This window comes from Phialemonium atrogriseum (assembly GCF_030411735.1).
Source record: "Phialemonium atrogriseum strain 8032-3 unplaced genomic scaffold QBC33scaffold_33, whole genome shotgun sequence".
Taxonomy (NCBI): domain Eukaryota; kingdom Fungi; phylum Ascomycota; class Sordariomycetes; order Cephalothecales; family Cephalothecaceae; genus Phialemonium; species Phialemonium atrogriseum.
Genome location: NW_026848170.1, coordinates 87,790 through 107,120, shown reverse-complemented (window position 1 = coordinate 107,120; position 19,331 = coordinate 87,790). Strand labels below are relative to the sequence as shown.

Below are 19,331 nucleotides of genomic sequence, written 5' to 3'. Positions count from 1 at the left end.
TGGCTTTGCCAGCAAATTGCCAGCATACAATATCAGCAACTGAGGTAGCTTTACACTATTTCAGGGGAACCAGTTCTCTTCACCCACAAGCTTTGACACCTCCGATCACGCCCCAGTCCCGAACCGAGCCCCTCACCGACGACCACGAACCCACCTCGGCGCATGGAATGTTCGGAGGCCCCAGCGCTGCCGAGTTGGCCTAGACCCTTCTCTTGGGCTTGGATATTGAAAATGAGGACGTGGATATTGAAGACGGAGGGCGTTGGACTTGGACCTGGGTGATAAGGACCGGAAGTCTTTGCTGGGTCGGCGCTAGGGTTAGTTGGTGGAGGCTAACAGACTCGCCAATTCTCCGACACGTGGTAATTACCGACAGCGATGGCTACCGACAGCACGGCAATGGTTACCTACAGCAACAGCAATAGCTACCGATACCACAGAAACTGCAATTGAAAGTGCCGGAACAGCGCCACGCCCCTGCCCACATTCTCCATCGGCATCGTGCTATGACTCGAAGGTCAAGTATAAAACCCAAAAGAGATGTAGATACGGCGGAAGCAACCCAGGGCACACATTCAGCGAGAACTGCCATACTACCACCATACCTACCTACCAGACGAAAAAGAAATTATCCATCGACATGGCCGGCATAAGAAAGTACTCTCCCCTTAAATCTGGCTGCCTAGTATTTTAGCAGTTGGAATCTAGGCTCTTACCCAACTTGTAGATGCCTTGTATGCGAATTGTTTCACGGTCAAGGCTCCATGATTCTATCTCGCCATGGATGCCGCCTTCCAGGTTGATATTTTCGCAAGGTCATCAGCCGGGCTTGTTCCTATCTTGGTCAGGGTACCCTATCTTTCCTTCGATGGTATGTCGTTCGCCATCAGAGGTTGACTCTGTTGATATCGCCATGTCGCCACGCCTCTGTGCAATGTATTCGGTATTTATCTCTTCTGCGATGGTACGTCGTTCGCCATCTGAAACATGCTGCGTCTGGATGCATGATGTAATGCTCTCCGAATCTTGTCGTCCTAGAGCCGCAGATTGTAGGAACCAGAGTGGTCGTAAGTGGCATGCCTTCAATCCTTCTTCTTGGTGACCGTCTTTCGACCCTGTCGCCATTTGCCTTCGTAGTAATGACGGTTTCAGTGTCACACCTACCAAAGACGTTAGCTAATATTTATGTAGCAATGTTCAGATAATTAGAAGAACAGACATGTTGGATATCGGTAGACATATTTTGATAGTCTTAGTGAGCCAGCCACCTTGTGCCCGTGCGAGGCTGACCCACCCGTCGGGCTCCCTACTATTGTGCCGAGCCCATCTGTTTTCAATGGGTACCTATATTCATCCTCTGCCCGCACTGGTCTACTCCCCTTCATAGGTACCTCAAGTTCTACCACCATTTTGCGTCACAGCCCTCGCCCTCCAACTCTATGAGGTAATTTACTCCCCTCATATCCCAAATCTTACTACCATTGCAATCATGGCACCCGAAATCACTCACTTCAATAACCTGGACTCTGTTGCAGATTCTTTCGACCCAACAACCTCGGACTTCCTATATGCCACGTTCGCAGTTATCGAGAGGGATGATGCTGTCTACTTTGGCCAACTTGCTATACCCAAGCTCAAAATAACCTTCAAGGAGTACACATCTGCGCTTGTGCGGCTTCCCGATGCCGAAACCTAACCTGAATTCCCCCGGGGCGGTGAACTCACCCTAGCCCCGGACGGGCTGGCTAGCAACCTCTACGTCAAACGGCCACGGCTGTTTTAATACGAGGAGTACAAGTCACGAGATTGCGTCGACATCATTCCTGCTCTACTCCTCGAAGAGGCGCACACCCTGGAGGCGATTTCCAGACACCCTCACCCCGGCATCGCCGTGTACCATGGATGCCGCGTGCGAAGGGGGTTCGTCACTGGGCTAGTCCTCGACCGGCACGTCAGTGACCTCAAGCACTACGTCAGTGACCACATGGGACCCCTCGACAAGGGGCCCTTCATGGAAGCCCTGGAATTGGCTGTCGATCATCTGCACTCCCTCGGCCTCGCTCATAACGACGTCAACCCCTCGAATATCTTGATCAAAGCTGCCGGCATGCCGGTCCTCGCTGACTTTGACTCGTGCCGCCCGGTGGGACAAAGGCTGACATATAGTCGCGGTACACCGGGCTGGATTGACAAGGACGATAGCTACGATACGTCAGAGACTCGCCACGATACGTTTGCTATGAAGAAGATTCGGGCGTGGTTGGACGAACAGACGACCGGCTCGTAACCTGGCTGTACTACTCGCAGCCTTGCCTATGGCACCCAATAATTAGTCCTAACTATCCGCGAAGACCTTGCGGTGATTCTCTCCATGTCGGCGATAATCTGAAAAAATCCCGCACTCTGGAAGAGGCTGCTATGCTGTGTCGTTGACGGTGGTGTTTGCGGCGGAGTCTGGCAGATCATTGGGGTCGATGAAGCCAGCAAGGACTCGCGGGTTTCGAATATCAAATGGCCTGACCATCTACAATCTAGAGCCTAACATGTGTCATGCTGGATTGGGAATAATGAGGCTTGGCTTCTGTTTCTGCCCTCCCCATCATTTTCAGCTCCCACGCCATGGAATGTCATATCGTGGGACCGGAGATGGCTCTTCTCGCGCATGGGTGTCTCTGTAGGGCAGCCTTGTTTATTCTCTTGAGGACCTTCTCAGTGACAGATGTAATAGCTGGGTGTCGCTGATGAGTTCTAACACGATGGGGTTGTTGAACTTGTTGCGGACTTGTTGGCGTCCTGGGGCCGAGAACTGCATTCAGGTAGGGAATTTCTCTGCGGACATGCGCCATTTGCTCTGCAGGCAGGTGGCAAGGTGGCAAGTTGGCAAGTTGGCAACAGCTGCACCGCTATTACTATTGTTATTTTCTTGACGGATTGGTACGGCAAGAGCATCTGCATTGGACCCCAGGGTGGTAGATCAACAGCGACGCCGACCACCACGATACAGCCGTCACAGACTCCCGGCAATGGCAGCATCCCGAGCGGTCCGGGCTCGGGAACTGGGGGCGTTGGCACCGGATACTACCGCAGCGTCGTGTCCCCGCCCGAGGGCGTGACTGTCGCCAAGGGGACGACGCTCAACTGCGGCAAGTGGCACATGGTGGAGTCCGGGCGGGACTGCGGAGACATCTGCCTTGCCAAGGGCATCCCCTACAGGCGCCTGTATTTTACATTTGGTTGTTTCAAAACCCCATCCCATATCGTCAGTAGTCTCTCATCTGAGTTCTGTGGTGCAAGTTTCCACAAATCCTGGCCTTCCAGGTCCCGCCACAATTGAAAAAAGCCCCCAGTTGACAGTTTCATCCACCCGAAGTAGCTTTGAAGGCCGACTCGTCTGTTTCCCCTATGCTGCTCTAGTTTGTAGTCAAGCTCCACCATCTTTACCCACAGAGGACGAGAGCTAGTTGGAGTCTGGGCCGCTTCCAACACCTCGTCATCGACGTACAGGAAGACGCCTTGTAGTGTTGTCAAGGTCCCGCCGAGGGGCTTGTCGTCCGTCGGCCGCGGGTCGGTTTCTTTGATCATCTCCCGTACACAGTCCATAGACATGCCTTCCAGAATGCTCTGGTCCTCCTTGATATCAAGTTTAAGCAGTGACAAGAATTCTTCGCATCTCTGCGTCTCCTCGTCAGAGAAGTTGGGCGGGTTTCCCCCGCGCGGGACCCGGAGGCCGAGCACTTCTGTCCGAACGTTGGCACGGATAGCCTCGAGAAGTGACTGCCAGGGTACGTCGGTTGTCGCGCCGTAGGCGATTTTGTAGATGGCAAAGCCCCAGGTCTGGGTCTCACGCGCCCTCACTATGGCAATATAGTCCTCAAGTTCAGACATATTGCCGTCCGTGCTGCCACAACGCGCGCAAAACTGGCTTGGCACGAGGGGAATTTCAATGAGTTGAGCACCACTGCAGCGGTCTTCAGGCCGGCTACTACGTGTGCGTTGGTGTTCCGGGAACGGCCACGCCTTGCACCGTTGCCCACCCGACACCGACGCAGCCGGGATCGGTGTGCGGGTCCAAGACCTGGTATGCTGTCGCAAAGGGAGACACGTGCCAGTCGATCGAGAAGAAGTATGGGATCAGTGATGCAGACTTCCTGAAATGGAACCCGCAAGTTGGTGGGACAGCTTGTGGTGGTCTTTTGGCTGGCTACAATGTGTGCGTGAAGGACTGATCGTTGCTGCCATCGTATGCTTTGTGTTCGGAATCCCGAAGGGGGGGATGGGTTATTTCCATTTTTGCTAAGTGGCAAGTTTAGCCGGGGTGGCCAGAAACGAGGCCCCGGGCAGTGCCACAGGCGCCCACACCAGCTCACCACGATTCAGGTTAAAGCAGCAAGAGCTCAGGGCCATTGACCACAATGGCAACTGCTGAGGGCAACTCTCGGGAAACGCATAGAGCTGTTGCCATCTCCACCTGTCAAAAAAGAATTGGCTGCCTGCAGAGACAAGCTCGTCGGCCAACGCCCAACCCACGGCTGACGTGACGGCCACATGGAGAAATCCGAGTCCCAGGTTGACCTCAACGGTGAACAACTCAGGTTCTACGGTAACTCGCAACTAATTAACATTGAATGCTCCTCAGCTACTACCCGGATGGACTCCACCCAGCTGGCTCCGCAAGATCCCTGCCAGAGCCACCTTCCAGAAGACCGTCGTTCTTCCTCGCCTGGGCAGAGCTACAGCCTGCCTTGGTAGGACCACAACCCACCGTCCTGACTGCCCGACTGATTAGCCAAATCACCTGACCGACGAGATCCCTACCAGAGCCCTTCCAAACGCCGCGCTCCTGGCCGACCTCCCGACTCGCCGAACCAGGCGCCGACTAGATATGTCCTTTTGCCTTGAAACTACTCTTTTGACTGCAGTAGTCAACGCCAACCAGCTTATCGCAGGAAAATCGCCTCGGATAGTAACGGCAAGAGCGATAGGAGCGAGCGACAGCAAGAGCGATAGACAACAACAGCAAGAGCAATAGACAGCAATAGCAATAGCAATAGACGGTAATAGGCAACAACAACAGCAATTGCCACCTGTGATTCACCAACCGTCTGCCCGCGGAGCAAATTGCGCATGCCCCTGACGAAATTCCCTTCAGGTGAGCCATCATCAGCCAGCATTGTTGACAGACGAACCAACATAGACACCACAAGCAGTGTCGAAGAAATGATTTCCCGATGTCGTTGAGACATTAACGTACACGCCCCAAAGTCGGGAATTGGGGAACTTGGGACACGAGCATGTCGGTGGGCTGAAGGTTTGGGTTTCCCAGAATGGGATGGGTCTCTGGTGGCACCTTGCCAAGAACATCCGTTACGGTATCGTCAGCAGACCTAGTTGTTAATGAGGAACAGTGAAAACGAAATTGCAACGGGAGTCAACAGGGAGTCACCGCAGGGCCACCACCACCGCCGCCACCACAGCAGCTTCTGCCACGTCTGGCCCTGCCCACGCCGCCACCACTACCACCACCACCACCACCACCACCACCACGACGCCAACCACCACAGTGCCTGCCACTGAGGTCATCGCTCCTACCGCTCCTGCCTATGCCCCTGCCCCCGCCGCCCTCACTGCTGCCGCGTCCGGCCCTGCCTATGGCGCCCCCGCCACCACCACCACACCCACCACCACAGCAACAACTGCCCCTGCCCCTGCTGTAACAGCAACAGCTACCAACAGTAACAGCAATAGTTACCAATATTGATACATATCACATTAAAGTATCACACCTGGTATCCCCTACTCGGTTCGGAGGTCAAGTATAAAACCCAGAGAGGAATTCAGACTTGGAAGCAACCTAGGTACCCAAGCATACATCGACGCGTGCATGAAGAACATCAATCGTACCTTACCTACCAGACAAGCACCACCTTCGATTCACTATGGCCGGCGTAAGTACTCTCCCCTTTAGGCTTATCTGTCTAGCATTTAACACATATTAATCGTTGTGCAGCAAACGATCAACGTTTACGGCGGAACTTTCAATAACTACGCCGGGAGCGGTGGAGGAGGAGGAGGAGGAGGAGGAGGAAAACGGGGAGGCGGTCGCAGTGGCTGGTGTTGGTGGGCCTCGCGATCGTCGCCCCAAGTCGAAGAAGAAGGCTAAGGGGTTGGCGGTGTGGGCCTGCGGTTGTCACCCCAAGTCAAGAAGCAGAGAGAAAAGTCTGTCGCACGGGCCCGCCGCAGCCCACGCCGCAGTCCACACCACCTCCGGAGCCGCCACCAGCACCACCGCCGCTCCTGTCGCACCACCGCCGCTCCTGTCGCACGCACCAGTACCACCACTGCTCCTGCCGCCCCCACCCCCACCCCCACAGCAGCTTCTGCCGCGTATGGCCCTGCCACTGCCGCCAGAACCGCCTTTGGCAGTCCAGCCTCTGTCGCACCTTCTTCGGCGACCGAGCTGCCACCAGCACTGCCTTTGGCGGACCAGCCTCAGTCGCGCAAGGTGCCTTACTTGGCGACCGAGCTCCCCCCAGCGCCGCCTTTGGCGGACCAGCCATGTAGAAACGAGACCATGTGTTGAATGCGACGACCGAAACGTTCGATGTTAGTATCATCGACTTGGCCCCCAAGATTCCCGTGCAACACTATCTCGATATCTGTAGTTCGTGAAGCCGTTCCGAACCAATTGCTGCGCCTTGATATTGATCTTGAATTATCCTGCCCTGTACTCGAATAAATCACCTCACTCAAGATGTCTTTTACCCACGATAAAACCTGAGTCCCGGCCGCCGGAGCACTACCGGCTCTAGAGAAGCCCATCGACGCAACCCTTTTTCGCTATTGTTTCAAGAGAGCTGGCGATAATCCCCAGCGTGCCTCTAAGAGACTGAGGCCAGAGAACATGGTTGACGCTGACCTTTCTGGCGATGAACAGGACGCCGATGCGGATTTGCTCCGCGGAGAAGAAGACGAGTACGACGGCGAGGACAAACCCGACAAAGTCGACCAGCCTCCCAGTTAAACCCTGCTTCCCGGACTCTTCGAGGAGGGGAGAAGAACCAACATCATGAGCATCCCGGCATCGATTCCCGTGTCAAAGCTGCGGTACCCGAAGCCGGACGAGCCGCTGACCAGGGCGGGCGTGGCGATGCCGGGGAAGCAGGACGCGGCGGACGCGCCGCGTAACTCGCTCCATGCCTTCACCGGCGGGGCGTGGGTCGGGGCCAAGATCACGGGCATGATGGTCGCGGCGGCGTTGAGCATCCTCGCTCTCCTTGGGCTCGCGAACGGCCTGCTGGGCTGGTTGTGGGATTTGTATTTCGACATTCCGACCCATCGCTGAGCGTGCAGCTCATTATGGGGTATTTATTCTACACCGCGGCGTTCCTGCTCGGCGTGGAGAGGGGCGACGATTTGTTGATGGTTGCTCGGTTGATTGGGGTGAAGATTGTTGCCAACGAGTTTGTCGCGGTAAGTGTTGCTCCGAGGACACAAGACTCTACCCTAGCGAAACTGGGACATGTCTATCAAGTACGAGAACCTCACTAAGCACCCCGAGTATGGTCCGCTGTCTCCGCGATCGCCACATATGCAATTTGCGGGTTGGCAATATCAGCTCGCTAGGGGTTCAGATCGGTGTTCTCTCGCAGCTTTCTCCGGCTGAGGCAGGCGAGGGCGGTGGCAGAAGTTGCCATGTCGGCTTTGATCTCTGGTATTGTTGCGAAGCTTACGAGTGCGAGTGTCGCGGGCATGTTGGTTAATAGTGCGGTTTGAGCCGCAGCTATGTAGCAAGCACGGCTGAGAAAAGCAGAAACCCTTTTACCGCTCACAAGATCGAAATTGTCAAAGTCGACCAATCCGTCATATTGTATCTTGTCACAATTAGCTCAGAAGGTAGTGACATTGTTGATCATCCCAGAAACGCAGCAGCAAGGAAACTCTGCCACCAAGCCAGCATTTTGCCCCTCTGGCCTCGACAACTGCAGGAATAATAACCTATGGCCATCGTGGATCCCGGCAAGGTCATCCGAGCAATCATCACCCTAGCCCATCTACGGGTTAGCACACGCGCCATTGGTACATATGAAGTTGTCCGAGCAGTCGTCGAACGTTTGGCAGGGGCAGCCTAGGCGACAGGTCAGCAGATGCGGGGGCCCTCCTGGGTTATTCAGCGTGATACTATGGTACCACGACTCACCTATGCAGTGGCCAGCCCAGCTGCAGCCGGTCTGGCATCCGCCCCCGCCTCCGCCCCCGCCGCTGCACGACTGGGTAGCTCCGGGGAAGACATGGTCGGTGTGGCAGCTGTTGCCGCTCCACAGAGCAGTACCTGAGGTGGTCAGAAACAGGGGGAAGGGGGGGTGAGGACATTGTGAAGGCGGCACATACTGTCCACGGCAAGGTTGTTCGGCGGGCTGCGGAGGACCTGCTGGCCGCCGTTGGGGGTCAATGCGTTCTCGCACTGGATCTGAGCGTTCCCGCCGTTGGTGCTGGGGGTTCCGGTCCAGATGTCGATGTGCTTCTTGTTGCCGTTGTTCCAATCGTCGACTGTCAAACAATCAGTTAGCCCGCTTGCCGAGTCTGGGATGAGGTCTGGACCAATTACGCACTGCACTGGGCGCAATCGTCCTCCATGCGGAGGTACTTCTTCAGGTACGGCACGTAGATGATCTCGCAGACGCTGTACTCGGACGTGGAGCTGGCGAACGTGAGGGGGTCCGCGTAGGTGCCGGTGCCCCCGGCGATGAAGTTGCGGCCCCCGCAGTTGTGGGCCGTCGCACCGCCGGGAGGGTCGTTGTCCGGGGCTCCGTAGAAGGTGATCTGCACACCGCTGGTGGTGGAGCAGCCCAGGGTGACACCGAGTGTTGACATGAGTACACTGAGAACTGCCGTGGTCCGCATCTTGTCGTCGTCTTGGTGGAATGAGTCTCTGAAGCTGTTTATGTTGGAGGCAGTGGATTAAATTGCTTGTCTCCTCCGGATAAGAGTCCGACTAAATATATATACATGTGCGTCTGTCCGCTCCTGCACTTGAAAACTCACAGGGCCCTTCCCAGGGGTGTAAATGTAATATCTTTCTGCAATCCATCATGTTACAGCCGATCTGACTCAGCTTATGGAATGGTATTTCACGATGGGACTCGGAGAAGAGCCTCGCAGCCTGCATATGCGCTCTCTATTAAGGTGGTCAGCTACGAAAGGCCCTTATTCTACACCCAAGTATCGTAGGTATACCACGTCGAAATTGGAGTGGTGGTGGCCAGTTTACTAGGCCGACAGCAGCAGTGCTGCCCGACATCCGTCAGCGACATGCCTGGTGTTCCCATTCCTCAGCAGTACTACCATGGGGGGTTGCACTGTGGCGGAAATCCGGGGTTGCCAGTGGCGCGTATCACTTGGATTTGCATCCAACGGCATATATCTGTCTCACTCTTTGACTGCCAACCTGCTGTGCGATCTGGAACTCCGAGTACGAGCCTCTCGCTTCTGCATAAATGGGCCGCTCTTCGGGGGTATGACTAAGGCCCAAATATGTCGGTCATTCTATGGGAATTGATTTTGGCCGGCGCAGCGGGAAGCAATGGCACTGTAACACACACCAATTAATCACAGAGTAATTAGTCGCAGCAAGGCCTAGACCCTGAGCCGACATCCGGGCTGAAGCCTGCATAGAGTTCACTCCGGCGTTACAGGGCTGAGCAGAACTGCGTTCCCCCGCATTGGGCATTCGCTGATGATGGTCACCGGTATGCAGTAATTAATTGTGAGCGGCTCGGGCTCCAATGTCGAGCTTTGGAGTCCATCACATTCGGCCTGGGCCGCTGTTGACGCGAGAGCGTCGACATGAGATTGCCTCGCTTGGAGACAAAGACGTGCCGTCGACGGGATTTCCTGAGCCGACATGCAGTTCTCCTACCTCCTGGGGAATTGAAGCGCCCCGTCGCGTCTCACTATTTCGGTGGGGTACGTAGCCTAATATTGAGTCCGATGTATGTAGCTGGCCGACTACTCCACGCATCCAGATGGCAGTGCTGATGTTATTGGGGGGCTTCAACCTCTGATCCAGAAGTTGGATTGTCCAGAGCCACCTGATGAAGATTGTGCCGTGGCAGCGTCTGGCATGTCCGGCATGTGTGAGGCGGCACACTGTTCTGACAAGCAATGCACAATGGACCTAATTAGAGCGAGGGGAGTCTCTGCAAACTCCATCGGACCAGTCATGGTGAACTTCACCGCCACGAGATAACCGTGGCTTTTCACACGCAAGAGCCTGCTCCAGTTGGTTCCAATGGATCGGAAGGAATCAAGACCAGAAGCTGGCGACGCCGAGGACGGCATGGCTAATTATCTGGGGGTCGGCCATTGAGAGCAAGGCACACAGGCTTCGTTTCGTTAGTGTTGAATAGGTAGAACGCCTCATCATGTTAACAATCGACGACAGGCTTCATCTGGGTCTCCCTTTCTCGGCAGTATTTGTCTGCCCATCGTGTGTCGAGCGCCTACTTCTTTGTTCGGTCGCTTCACATCTATCAGAACCATCATCAGCTTCTCCTAATTACATGGTGGAAAGGAAGTCGCTTGATAAGATCAGACGAGCATTGAAGTGGATACCAGCGACAGATGTCGGGCGACGAGGCCGTTCTACCCTGCCCAAGGAAATGATGGATATAATCACCACCATTCAGTCATCTCCGGCGTAAGAAATGAAAGGGTAGAGCAATATTTCGTGGCATCATCACAACCAGCTCACCCTTATGGTGCCTGCACTTGGAGGGAGCACTGATTATAGACCCCTCAGGGACAGTGAGTCAAGAGTAATTACCTGAGACCAGGGTAAGAAATCCCGCACACCACACCGTTGATCTCTGGCTAGAACCTTTGATAAGAGTTTTTCCGCTATTGATCGTTGCTCTGTTGAAGATCGCCAAGCTTCACTAGGAACGGACTTCCGACCGTGACACGTAACAGCACCACCACGATCCATCTTGACCTCCGTCTGCGCCTACCGACGTATCCATTTCGGGAACCACCGGCTAGATCCCTTGCACAGATGATGCCAAGTTCGAGCCAATCTGGGGGGTGTTGGAGGAACATGTATTGTGTTGCGGGGGGGTTTGCCGATAGCTGTTGTGTTAGCCCCTTGCGTCATTGAGCACGCAATCCTTAGATCCAATCTCGCCAACTCGATGGCTCCATGTCTCCAGTTAACAGATTGCCGCTCAGGACGATATATTAGAGATGATGCGGCATCCTAGAGTTTTCGGGGGAAAAGTCCTCAGTTTGGAATTGAGTAAAAAGTGACACCGTCTCTCTTCCACCTCTCAACCTCAACCTGCAGGCGTTTGTGTAAGAACTTATTCATCCAGTCACCTACACACCACAATGGCACCCGGAATTTTGGTACAGGAGCCGGTCCAAGTCCTCCCTAGCAGCAGGACAACGGCAGTTCTGAAGAATGAAGACGCACCCCGCTCCATATTCCCAGACGGCATCAGGACGTCTGGCCAACACCCACCCCTATACGAGGCATTGAGGCCGTACTCGGAGTTTCCCAAGGAGATCAGCGGTCCGACAGTGTGGACAAAAGAGGAATATGTCAACAATCCCGAACGATGGGTCCACCCCTTCACTGAGGAGGAAATCGGCGAGCTGAGCGAAGCAGCCGACCGCTTCATCGCGAGCGGTGCTCCCCTAACCGGGATCTCCAAGGTTAGTTAACCAACATCCCCCCCGGGCATTAATGTGCTCTTCACCTGCCATGCTGACCCCAGTCCAGGAGAACTTCCGGCTCAACAAGATGACCAAGGTGCTGCAAGTGCTGCGCAACGATCTGCTCAACGGCAAGGGCTTCATCCTGTTCAAGGGCTTCCCTGCCGAGGCATGGGGCCCGCTCAAGACGTCGGTGGCGTACATGGGGTTGGGCCAGTACGTGGGCTACTTCGTGTCCCAGAACCGGCACGGCCACGTGCTGGGCCACGTCAAGGACGTGGGCGACGACCCCTCGCAGATCCACAGCACGCGCATCTACCGCACCTCCGCGCGCCAGTTCTTCCACGCCGACGACTCCGACGTCGTCGGCCTGCTGTGCCTGCACCGCGCGGCCGAGGGCGGCGAGAGCGACATCGTCTCGGTCCACAACGTGTGGAACGCCCTCCAGCGCGAGAACCCGGACGTCGCCGAACTGCTGACGAGGCCCGTCTGGTACTTTGACCGCAAGGGGGAGGTGTCGGACGGCCAGGAGGAGTGGGTGCGCCAGCCGGTCATCTACCTCGAGAACGGCGGCAAGGGTCGGCTGTACTGCAAGTGGGACCCGTACTACGTGCGGTCGCTGACGCGGTTCTCCGACGCCGGGATCATCCCGGCGCTGAGCGAGGAGCAGGAGCACGCCATCCAGGTGCTGGAGGACACGTGCAACAGGCTCTCGCTGCACATGATCCTCGAGGTGGGCGACATCCAGTTCGTGAGCAATGCCCACCTGCTGCACGCGAGGACGGCATACAAGGATTTTCCCCCGCCGTCACCGCGTCGCCACCTCCTTCGCCTGTGGCTTGCAACCCCCGAGACGGAGGGCGGGTGGGCTTTGCCGATGCCCGACAGCAAGGAGAAGAAGCGGGGAGGCATCCAGGTCAACAACAACCCGCCACGGGCGCCGTTGGACGCCGAGTGATTAATTAAAACACGTACGAGGGTGGCATGGATATCTTTCGGGCGCAAGGCAGGCAATTCGGAGGCGAGCGGTTTGAAGTTTTGTAAAAGTATGGCTGGCTGCCGTTGTCAGCATAAAACAATTATCGAGGGACTTGAATGAGAGCACTCGATCCCATGAATATTTTCTCCTCTTCCGTTCATGCAGAGTTTTAACTGGCCACGCCGATGGATCGTACATGCATACCTTATGTGGCGCAGTAATCTACCACCTGACGACCGGGCACTCCGCATGCAGGGCCAAGAAAGCCCTCAATCGGGGCTACATCATCCAAAACAACCCTCCCGAATCGCTGGTCCTGGGTGAACGGTTCATGTTTGAGTGATGCGCGAGACATGAACCCCGACGCTTCCGGCCTCGACCCGCCAGAGGGCAGCGCAGCGGTGGCCGAAGCTGTCGGCCCAGCCCGACCGCAGCTCTCAAAGCGCGGAGTGGCCGATACCGGTGTCTCCATCGTATACGAGCCGAACTCTGAGCCTGTCATTGAGTAAGATGTGTCCGCTAATCCAGTCCCAGTAACATGTTCCTCGCGCACTAAACCCACCCAGCATTGTCTTTATCCATGGCCTTCAGGGCCATCCCTTCAAGACGTGGGCCTTTGAGACCAATAATGGTCGCAAAGACTCGCACGATTCCTCCCGCCAGGGGGGAACATCCCCCAGTACCGGCCGCAAGATATCAGCCAAGCTGAAGAACTACATCTCCCGACTCAGCTCGGCCAAGAGCGTTCCCCAGGAGTTGGTCGACCAAGGAAGCTCCCATGTCTTCTGGCCTCGGGATCTGCTTCCAATGCAGTGCCCCCAGGCCCGAATACTGGTCGTTGGCTACGACACGGTCATTGCAAAGCACCAGTTTGCCAGGGCCGCCAACAAGAACAGCATATTCACCCACAGTAAGGACATTGTTAATGACCTGTCTCGCTCGCGACCCAAGGGAAGACCAATCATTTTTGTTGCTCACTCGCTTGGGGGAATCATTGTCAAAGAGGTATAACCTGAGCGACCACGGTTATCAATCAGGGTCTGGTAGTTGACACATGGAGTAAATTAGGTGCTGGCCATGTGCTCGACCTCTAGCAACGAGGAATTCGAAGACATTCTCATGAGCACCACCCGGGTCGTCTTCCTCGGCACGCCTCACAGGGGCAGCTCAGCAGCAAGGATAGGCGAGATTGCACGCAAGGCCGCCAGCATGCTGTTGATGGACACGAATGCGCGCATTCTCGACAGCTTGGCCTTGAGGAACTCTGACCTTGAAAGGTGCCAGGACATCTTCTCTTCGCTGTGGTATAAACACAACTTCAGCGTCAAGACATTCCAGGAGGGGTTGCCGCTGAAAACACCCATACTTTTTGGACAGTCGAAGATGGCCAAGGTAATTAGACCATGATTATCCCGTCAAATGCTGTCAAATGCGACAAGCTAATGAGCGTGGTCACCAGGTTGTGCCCGACGTATCATCGTGTCTCGGTTATTCGCGCGAACGGGCTGAGACGCTTGATGCCGATCACAGGTCAATGTGTCGGTATGAAAGTGCTCTGGATCCAAACTATCGGAAGGTGTCAGAGGAGCTGCGAGCTGTCTACTCCGGTTTTCTCCACAAAGTCGACCTCGATGAAGTTGTGATGAAGGCCAGCCTACCGCCTGCCAAACCCACGCTGACTTGCAGTGACCAAGGTATGTACTGTAGCTACCTACTTCTAGTATAAATACTGATCCAACTTGCGTGCTGCAGAGCAGCTGGAGTACTTCAGATTCCCGCAAATGCTCCTTCGGCAGCACACCATAAACTCGCCTGCCGAGAACACCTGCCAATGGCTATCCGAGACAACCGCCTTTAGAGATTGGATCGAGCGCAGAAATGTCCATGTACATTTCGGCCTCCTGCAAATCACGGGCAAGCCAGGTTCCGGGAAGTCAACTCTGGTAAAGAGAATCTACCAGGTAACCCGCTCCTCGCTACGTGCAGCAGACGGAAATTTCGTCGCGGGCTTCTTCTTCAATGCCAGAGGCGACACTCTGGAACGCTGTGCCGCCGGACTCTTCCGCTCCTTGCTGTACCAGATTGGAAACCTGCATCCTTCGTGTCTTGGATCGATCAAGGAATATACAGTAACCGAGCTAGCGGGGTTGGAGGACGACCCTGCCAAATACCTGAACGTACTCATGTCTATCGTTGAAGAAATATTCTCAACTAAGGCTATTGCTCCGCGAAGAAGCATCATCTTCATTGACGCCCTGGACGAGTGCGACCCTGACGAGGCCTCAGAGACGGGATACTTTTTTGCGAGGCTTGTCAAATCAGCCTACAAGGCTGGCATCAAGCTGGACGTCTGCATCTCCAGACGAGAGTACCCGTCTCTCACTATTCGGGATTGTCAGGAGCTCTGCATGGAGACGTACAACGCTCAAGATATTCGACAGTACATCTCCCAGAGGCTTGAGACGGTGGGGATCGCACCCGGAGACGCAAAACTCTTGCAGGACCAGATTTCCCAGCGGTCCAATGGCATATTTCTCTGGGTCGTTCTGGCCGTCGAAGGGGTCCTCAATGACGTCGAGAACGGGAAAAACGCAAAGTACATCCTCAAGCGAACCAAGGCACTCCCCAAAGCACTCAAAGATCTCTTTGGCACATTGCTGAAGGAGATGGATCCCGAGGACCGAGAGATTTCACTGCGGCTCTTCCAATGGGCAGTACTAGCGACCAACCGCCTCCGTCTCCGCGAGTGGCACCACATCCTCGCCTTCGTACGAGAGCCCCCTCCTGTCTCGTTGAAGGAATGGAGGGAATCCGAACACCATACCGAGACAGACGGCCAACTAGAACGCCAGATCCGAAGACTGTCACAGGGCCTACTCGAAGTCAAGGGCGTGGTCGATAGCATCATCCCCGAGGAGAATGGCGATGTCGGGTCCATCCTCGCCGGCGCCGGCTCCCTCGACAGCACCACGGGCGACACCCGATTCCTGCAGCCCATACACGAGAGCGTGGCCGAGTTCCTCGTCGAGGGCCACTCCAACAAGTTCTTCCTGAAAGCCCCCGACTACGACTTCACCGGCGAGGGCCACCTCTCCATCGTGGCCACCTGCCTGGACTACATCGGCATCAGCGAGCTCGACGGCTACATTGCCGCGAGGGGGGCCGGCTCGCCAAGACGCTTGCGGCGCCGCCGCAGCGCCACGAGCTTCATGTCGTCGGCCTCGGCGTATTCGTCGCGATACGGCAGCCGCCGCAACAGCCAGCCGGCGGCAGCCGCCGAAAGGGCCAGGGTCATACTGACCGCAGCCGAGGTCGTAGCGGGTTGGTCTCCCGTCCGGGAGAGTGAGCCAGAGCAGTTTGAACAAACGGCCCCGAGTCCGGCACTTACTTGGCCTAGAGAGCTTGACATTGGTGAGAGTGCAGGCGGTGACACGTCAGAAGACTCGGTGCGGGCCCTTGCAGACCACCCCGACTTGGAATTGGAGTCTGATAGAGACGCTTCCTCATGGTACGACGGCGACAGGAACAGCAACAGAAGTATTAACCTCTCCATTGCGGGCTCGAAGACGTCTCAAACTCTCGAGGAATACCCCGCTCTGGCTTCGTATGCCATCAACAGATTGTTTGTACACGCCAAAGATGGCTTCAAACATGGCGCGGACCCGAAAGAAGTCCTCCGAAGGCTGATCGTGCAGGACCGCTGGTCCCGCTGGTTTGCTTTACAGGAGTCCACTACGAGAATTCCTACCTGCATGTCTTTTCTCATCAGCAGGGAATTGAACACCTGGGCCTCCCTTGCAGATCAGCCTGGGTACTTCACCTGACCGGCATATCCATCCGGCACGCCCGATAAACAAGGACGCTGGCGACAATGTCCCAAAGGAGATGGTGATATTTGCAGGCCAAGGCCTATCTACACTTCTTGTACACGAAAGACAACCATGCCGAAGCAGTGGTGCGAAACTGGGAGCTTCACCGCTCTGAGCTTGATGAAGGCGTGTGTGGGAGACGTCTTCCTTGGCCAGCTAGCTTCAGTTATTTGCAGCTGTAATACTACTACTTGTCGAGCCCCTCGCTGAGCAAAAGTTCAGCGACGCTGTCGATAAAATGAAACCTCGAGCTCAAGCCCAGGGAAAGCAATATTCCATCAGAGTTGTTGGGCCCTCCGCAGTCAAACCCACACAGCCTGTCCATCTTCGTCATAGTAGTACTCGAGCTGGGTATCGGGATCCAAATACACTATCACGCCGTTTTCCGCATAGCGGTACAGAATTCCGGTGTTCGGATCTATGGTATACTTGTTGTGGTCCGTGGCTTCTCCCTTGCTGCTGCTGCTGCTGCTGCTGGCGGCGGCGGAGGGGCAGTGTTTCCCGGAGAATATGTGCTGCTTTGACGAAGAGCCCTTGGAGGATTCAGCCTTAGCCTTAGCCTTGGCCTTGCCATTGCCCTTCTTATCGCTTGAGGCGGCATCTGCCTCATCGGCCGCTTGCCAAGCGGCAACAAATTCAGGGCTAAGCCACTTGGCGTTGTCCTTGCCCACTTCTTCCACTGTAGCGGCCGTCGCTTGGTACCGGGGGAACTCAGCCTTGGAGGGCATCACGGTCCCGTCCGGATATACGTGCAGAGATACGCCCGACCCCTTGAAGTCCTCCTTTCGGCGGAACGCCGCGGATGCGTGCCACGGATCTTTCGTTTTGTCCGTCGCATGAGGGGATCCGCTAGAGACCGAGAACGTTAGACTCAGAATATAGACTGAGGTAGATAGGATGCTGTGCGGGGAACTTGCTGGAACTTCATGAAGGGGGTCTTGATGGGCTCCTCACAATCACACCCGCATCTACAAAAATGCCATGCCATTTCAGGAATCCATTCGCCACTGGGCACGCTTCTTATTCAAGGAATCGAAGATGGGATGTTACAATAGCTCCTTAGCTGTCTTTCTCTTCTCAGGCAACCACTGAAGCATGCCCAAAGCAAAGTCGAGGATTCTTTTTCTCGTCGCCACGCAGATTTGCAAGAGGCTCCTTAAGCTGATATGTGCGAGAGAACTGCTCCCTCTTAATCAGCTCCTCAGGCGGATCTCCCAGGAGGGACACCATTTGAGCAAGGTGGACATGTGCGTCGTATTCGCCATCCTCGCCAGCAGGCCGGTCGAATAGGCTGATGTCTTCTAGGAGGTTCCACATCTGCCAATATTAGTGCTGTCTTTGGGAGAAGTGGCCATGTCTGCTTACAAGGAGGCCGAGATTCCAGATGTCGACGCTGTATGACCATGGGCAGCCAAGTGTCACCTCTGGGGCGCGGAAGCGGTGAGACTGGATAGCAGAGAAATGGCCTTGGCCTTTGGCTAGCCCAGGCAAGGCGAGATTGGAATCAGCTAGCTTGGGTAGCAATTTGGAGCCTTGTAGGGGACCAAAGTCGCCTTCCGAGAGGTAGGTTATACGACCATCCCTAGAGACATGGTGGGGCTGGGGATTCTTCATTTGGAATCTGACAAAATCGTCACCATTATATTGTCATCCTTGATGTCTAGCAGGTTATTGTCAGCATTGGTAAAGTCACAAGAGGTGCCAGTACAAGCGTTGAAACGCCTTACCTGTGTGGATAAGACCACAGTTGGTGTGTAGATAATCTACAGCCTCGAGAAGACAATAGATAAAGAACTTGAATAAAGGTGGTGCCAGTCTCTGTCGTCGCAGTCTATGCTGAAGTTGAAAGAGAGTTTCTCTCATTGGTGTGTAGACAAGACAAGAATGGGTTCCCTCGAGTCTTCTCAGCTGGAGTTCGTCGATAGGCATGCGAATGAATGCTAACCCTTCATGCAATGGGTCAGCATTGGCGATAAGCATTGAAATCCTAGTCTCCCAGGCTATGTCTGTATCAAGGGCTGCAATCTTGATACTGACATAGCGAAGAACCGATGACTTCTTCCACCTCTTGCTGACATGAAATGTTAGACTGAGTGACTGAATGATTAGATGTGCAAGACAAGAGGCAGCTTACAATTGGAGATTGACGGTGGAGTTGGCGCCATACCCAAGCTTGACGATGGTCTTGAATCTGCCATTGAGTATCTTGCCGGGGCGCGTCGGATGGAAAAATCTCAGCCGATTGCCCGGAAGCAGCTCCTCCTCAACAGGTTCGTCGATCATAGGAGCCATCGGAGCCATCGAGACTGAAAACCGTCGGTGCCACAGAGCTGACAATCTCTGGGGTCGTTTCTGCCAGAGAGCTCGCAGCTTTGCAATGATGGGTGCATTTTCCATTTTCAAGAACCGTCGCGCTCCAATAGTTATTTGAGCGCGGTGGCGCCCTACCCTGGGGGGGTGCTTGACGATTCTCAGCGTCAAGCATCGCCTTTTGCGGTTGATTGTGAGGCGGATTATTTGTGGGTCTGTTGATGGGGAGTCATTACAAAGCCCTGATGCCCCAATGAGGTGATTTTGGCATCGCTGGAATCAGCGAAAAAGTGGTGGTTTTGGTCGTATTATATAGCTCGGACAAGTATCCTACTACCAATTTGCGGCGTGTAGGAGAGGCGGGCGGCAAGGCAAAGGAGTTCTCAGTGGCAGAGATCGCCAATAATTACTTAAAGGTGATATTATTATCACACCTAATTAACTCTAGACTGACTTGATATCCA

The 19,331-nt window shown here is 55.1% G+C and overlaps 9 protein-coding genes across 9 annotated transcripts; 4 read left to right on the top strand and 5 right to left on the bottom strand.

Moving 5' to 3' along the window:
• Positions 1-780: 780 nt before the first annotated feature.
• On the top strand, positions 781-2,287 carry QBC33DRAFT_518813 (uncharacterized protein; the record flags this gene model as incomplete). Its single annotated transcript, XM_060426261.1, has 5 exons — positions 781-871; positions 1,039-1,067; positions 1,237-1,255; positions 1,536-1,669; positions 1,799-2,287. The coding sequence occupies 5 exons, from the start codon at positions 781-783 to the stop codon at positions 2,285-2,287; spliced, it is 762 nt and encodes a 253-aa protein (XP_060279434.1).
• A 554-nt stretch (positions 2,288-2,841) lies between these two features.
• Positions 2,842-4,239, bottom strand: QBC33DRAFT_550181 (uncharacterized protein). The gene has a single exon (XM_060429054.1). It carries the CDS (start codon positions 3,883-3,885, stop codon positions 3,208-3,210), a length of 678 nt encoding a protein of 225 aa, XP_060279433.1. The 5' UTR covers positions 3,886-4,239; the 3' UTR covers positions 2,842-3,207.
• Positions 4,240-6,730: 2,491 nt separating this feature from the next.
• QBC33DRAFT_623045 (Na+ dependent nucleoside transporter C-terminus-domain-containing protein) lies at positions 6,731-7,663 on the top strand (the record flags this gene model as incomplete). Its single annotated transcript, XM_060432873.1, has 4 exons — positions 6,731-7,000; positions 7,046-7,314; positions 7,344-7,470; positions 7,508-7,663. The coding sequence occupies exons 1-4, from the start codon at positions 6,902-6,904 to the stop codon at positions 7,661-7,663; spliced, it is 651 nt and encodes a 216-aa protein (XP_060279432.1). The 5' UTR covers positions 6,731-6,901.
• A 184-nt stretch (positions 7,664-7,847) lies between these two features.
• On the bottom strand, positions 7,848-9,024 carry QBC33DRAFT_573538 (uncharacterized protein). Its single transcript, XM_060430704.1, has 4 exons — positions 8,610-9,024; positions 8,389-8,547; positions 8,198-8,329; positions 7,848-8,125 (listed from the first exon to the last, which is right to left on the bottom strand). Exons 1-4 carry the CDS (start codon positions 8,899-8,901, stop codon positions 8,052-8,054), a joined length of 657 nt encoding a protein of 218 aa, XP_060279431.1. The 5' UTR covers positions 8,902-9,024; the 3' UTR covers positions 7,848-8,051.
• A 2,266-nt stretch (positions 9,025-11,290) lies between these two features.
• On the top strand, positions 11,291-12,834 carry QBC33DRAFT_623043 (uncharacterized protein). Its single transcript, XM_060432872.1, has 2 exons — positions 11,291-11,709; positions 11,777-12,834. Exons 1-2 carry the CDS (start codon positions 11,383-11,385, stop codon positions 12,665-12,667), a joined length of 1,218 nt encoding a protein of 405 aa, XP_060279430.1. The 5' UTR covers positions 11,291-11,382; the 3' UTR covers positions 12,668-12,834.
• A 207-nt stretch (positions 12,835-13,041) lies between these two features.
• Positions 13,042-16,512, top strand: QBC33DRAFT_562996 (uncharacterized protein; the record flags this gene model as incomplete). The annotated part of the gene is made up of 5 exons (XM_060430245.1): positions 13,042-13,193; positions 13,255-13,693; positions 13,757-14,080; positions 14,148-14,382; positions 14,441-16,512. The coding sequence occupies 5 exons, from the start codon at positions 13,042-13,044 to the stop codon at positions 16,510-16,512; spliced, it is 3,222 nt and encodes a 1,073-aa protein (XP_060279429.1).
• A 173-nt stretch (positions 16,513-16,685) lies between these two features.
• QBC33DRAFT_247854 (uncharacterized protein) lies at positions 16,686-17,651 on the bottom strand. The gene is made up of 2 exons (XM_060422975.1): positions 17,475-17,651; positions 16,686-17,406 (listed from the first exon to the last, which is right to left on the bottom strand). The coding sequence occupies exons 1-2, from the start codon at positions 17,543-17,545 to the stop codon at positions 16,860-16,862; spliced, it is 618 nt and encodes a 205-aa protein (XP_060279428.1). The 5' UTR covers positions 17,546-17,651; the 3' UTR covers positions 16,686-16,859.
• Positions 17,460-18,366, bottom strand: QBC33DRAFT_247829 (dual specificity tyrosine-phosphorylation-regulated kinase 3). The gene is made up of 3 exons (XM_060422974.1): positions 18,285-18,366; positions 17,923-18,217; positions 17,460-17,874 (listed from the first exon to the last, which is right to left on the bottom strand). The coding sequence occupies exons 2-3, from the start codon at positions 18,169-18,171 to the stop codon at positions 17,635-17,637; spliced, it is 489 nt and encodes a 162-aa protein (XP_060279427.1). The 5' UTR covers positions 18,172-18,217; positions 18,285-18,366; the 3' UTR covers positions 17,460-17,634.
• On the bottom strand, positions 18,074-19,277 carry QBC33DRAFT_623041 (uncharacterized protein). The gene is made up of 2 exons (XM_060432871.1): positions 18,692-19,277; positions 18,074-18,628 (listed from the first exon to the last, which is right to left on the bottom strand). The coding sequence occupies exons 1-2, from the start codon at positions 18,952-18,954 to the stop codon at positions 18,247-18,249; spliced, it is 645 nt and encodes a 214-aa protein (XP_060279426.1). The 5' UTR covers positions 18,955-19,277; the 3' UTR covers positions 18,074-18,246.
• Positions 19,278-19,331: the final 54 nt, after the last annotated feature.

Coding starts and splice junctions, on each gene's coding strand:
- QBC33DRAFT_550181 (XM_060429054.1), bottom strand. CDS start 3,885: ATGTCTGAACTTGAGGACTATATTGCCATAGTGAGGGCGCGTGAGACC.
- QBC33DRAFT_573538 (XM_060430704.1), bottom strand. CDS start 8,901: ATGCGGACCACGGCAGTTCTCAGTGTACTCATGTCAACACTCGGTGTC. Junction 8,548..8,609: donor GGACGATTGCGCCCAGTGCA/GTGCGTAATTGG, acceptor ATTGTTTGACAG/TCGACGATTGGAACAACGGC. Junction 8,126..8,197: donor CTGGGCTGGCCACTGCATAG/GTGAGTCGTGGT, acceptor CCTGTCGCCTAG/GCTGCCCCTGCCAAACGTTC.
- QBC33DRAFT_623043 (XM_060432872.1), top strand. CDS start 11,383: ATGGCACCCGGAATTTTGGTACAGGAGCCGGTCCAAGTCCTCCCTAGC. Junction 11,710..11,776: donor CCCTAACCGGGATCTCCAAG/GTTAGTTAACCA, acceptor ACCCCAGTCCAG/GAGAACTTCCGGCTCAACAA.
- QBC33DRAFT_247854 (XM_060422975.1), bottom strand. CDS start 17,545: ATGGCATGGCATTTTTGTAGATGCGGGTGTGATTGTGAGGAGCCCATC. Junction 17,407..17,474: donor ACCCCCTTCATGAAGTTCCA/GCAAGTTCCCCG, acceptor CTCGGTCTCTAG/CGGATCCCCTCATGCGACGG.
- QBC33DRAFT_247829 (XM_060422974.1), bottom strand. CDS start 18,171: ATGAAGAATCCCCAGCCCCACCATGTCTCTAGGGATGGTCGTATAACC. Junction 17,875..17,922: donor TCTGGAATCTCGGCCTCCTT/GTAAGCAGACAT, acceptor TAATATTGGCAG/ATGTGGAACCTCCTAGAAGA.
- QBC33DRAFT_623041 (XM_060432871.1), bottom strand. CDS start 18,954: ATGGAAAATGCACCCATCATTGCAAAGCTGCGAGCTCTCTGGCAGAAA. Junction 18,629..18,691: donor TCCACCGTCAATCTCCAATT/GTAAGCTGCCTC, acceptor ATTTCATGTCAG/CAAGAGGTGGAAGAAGTCAT.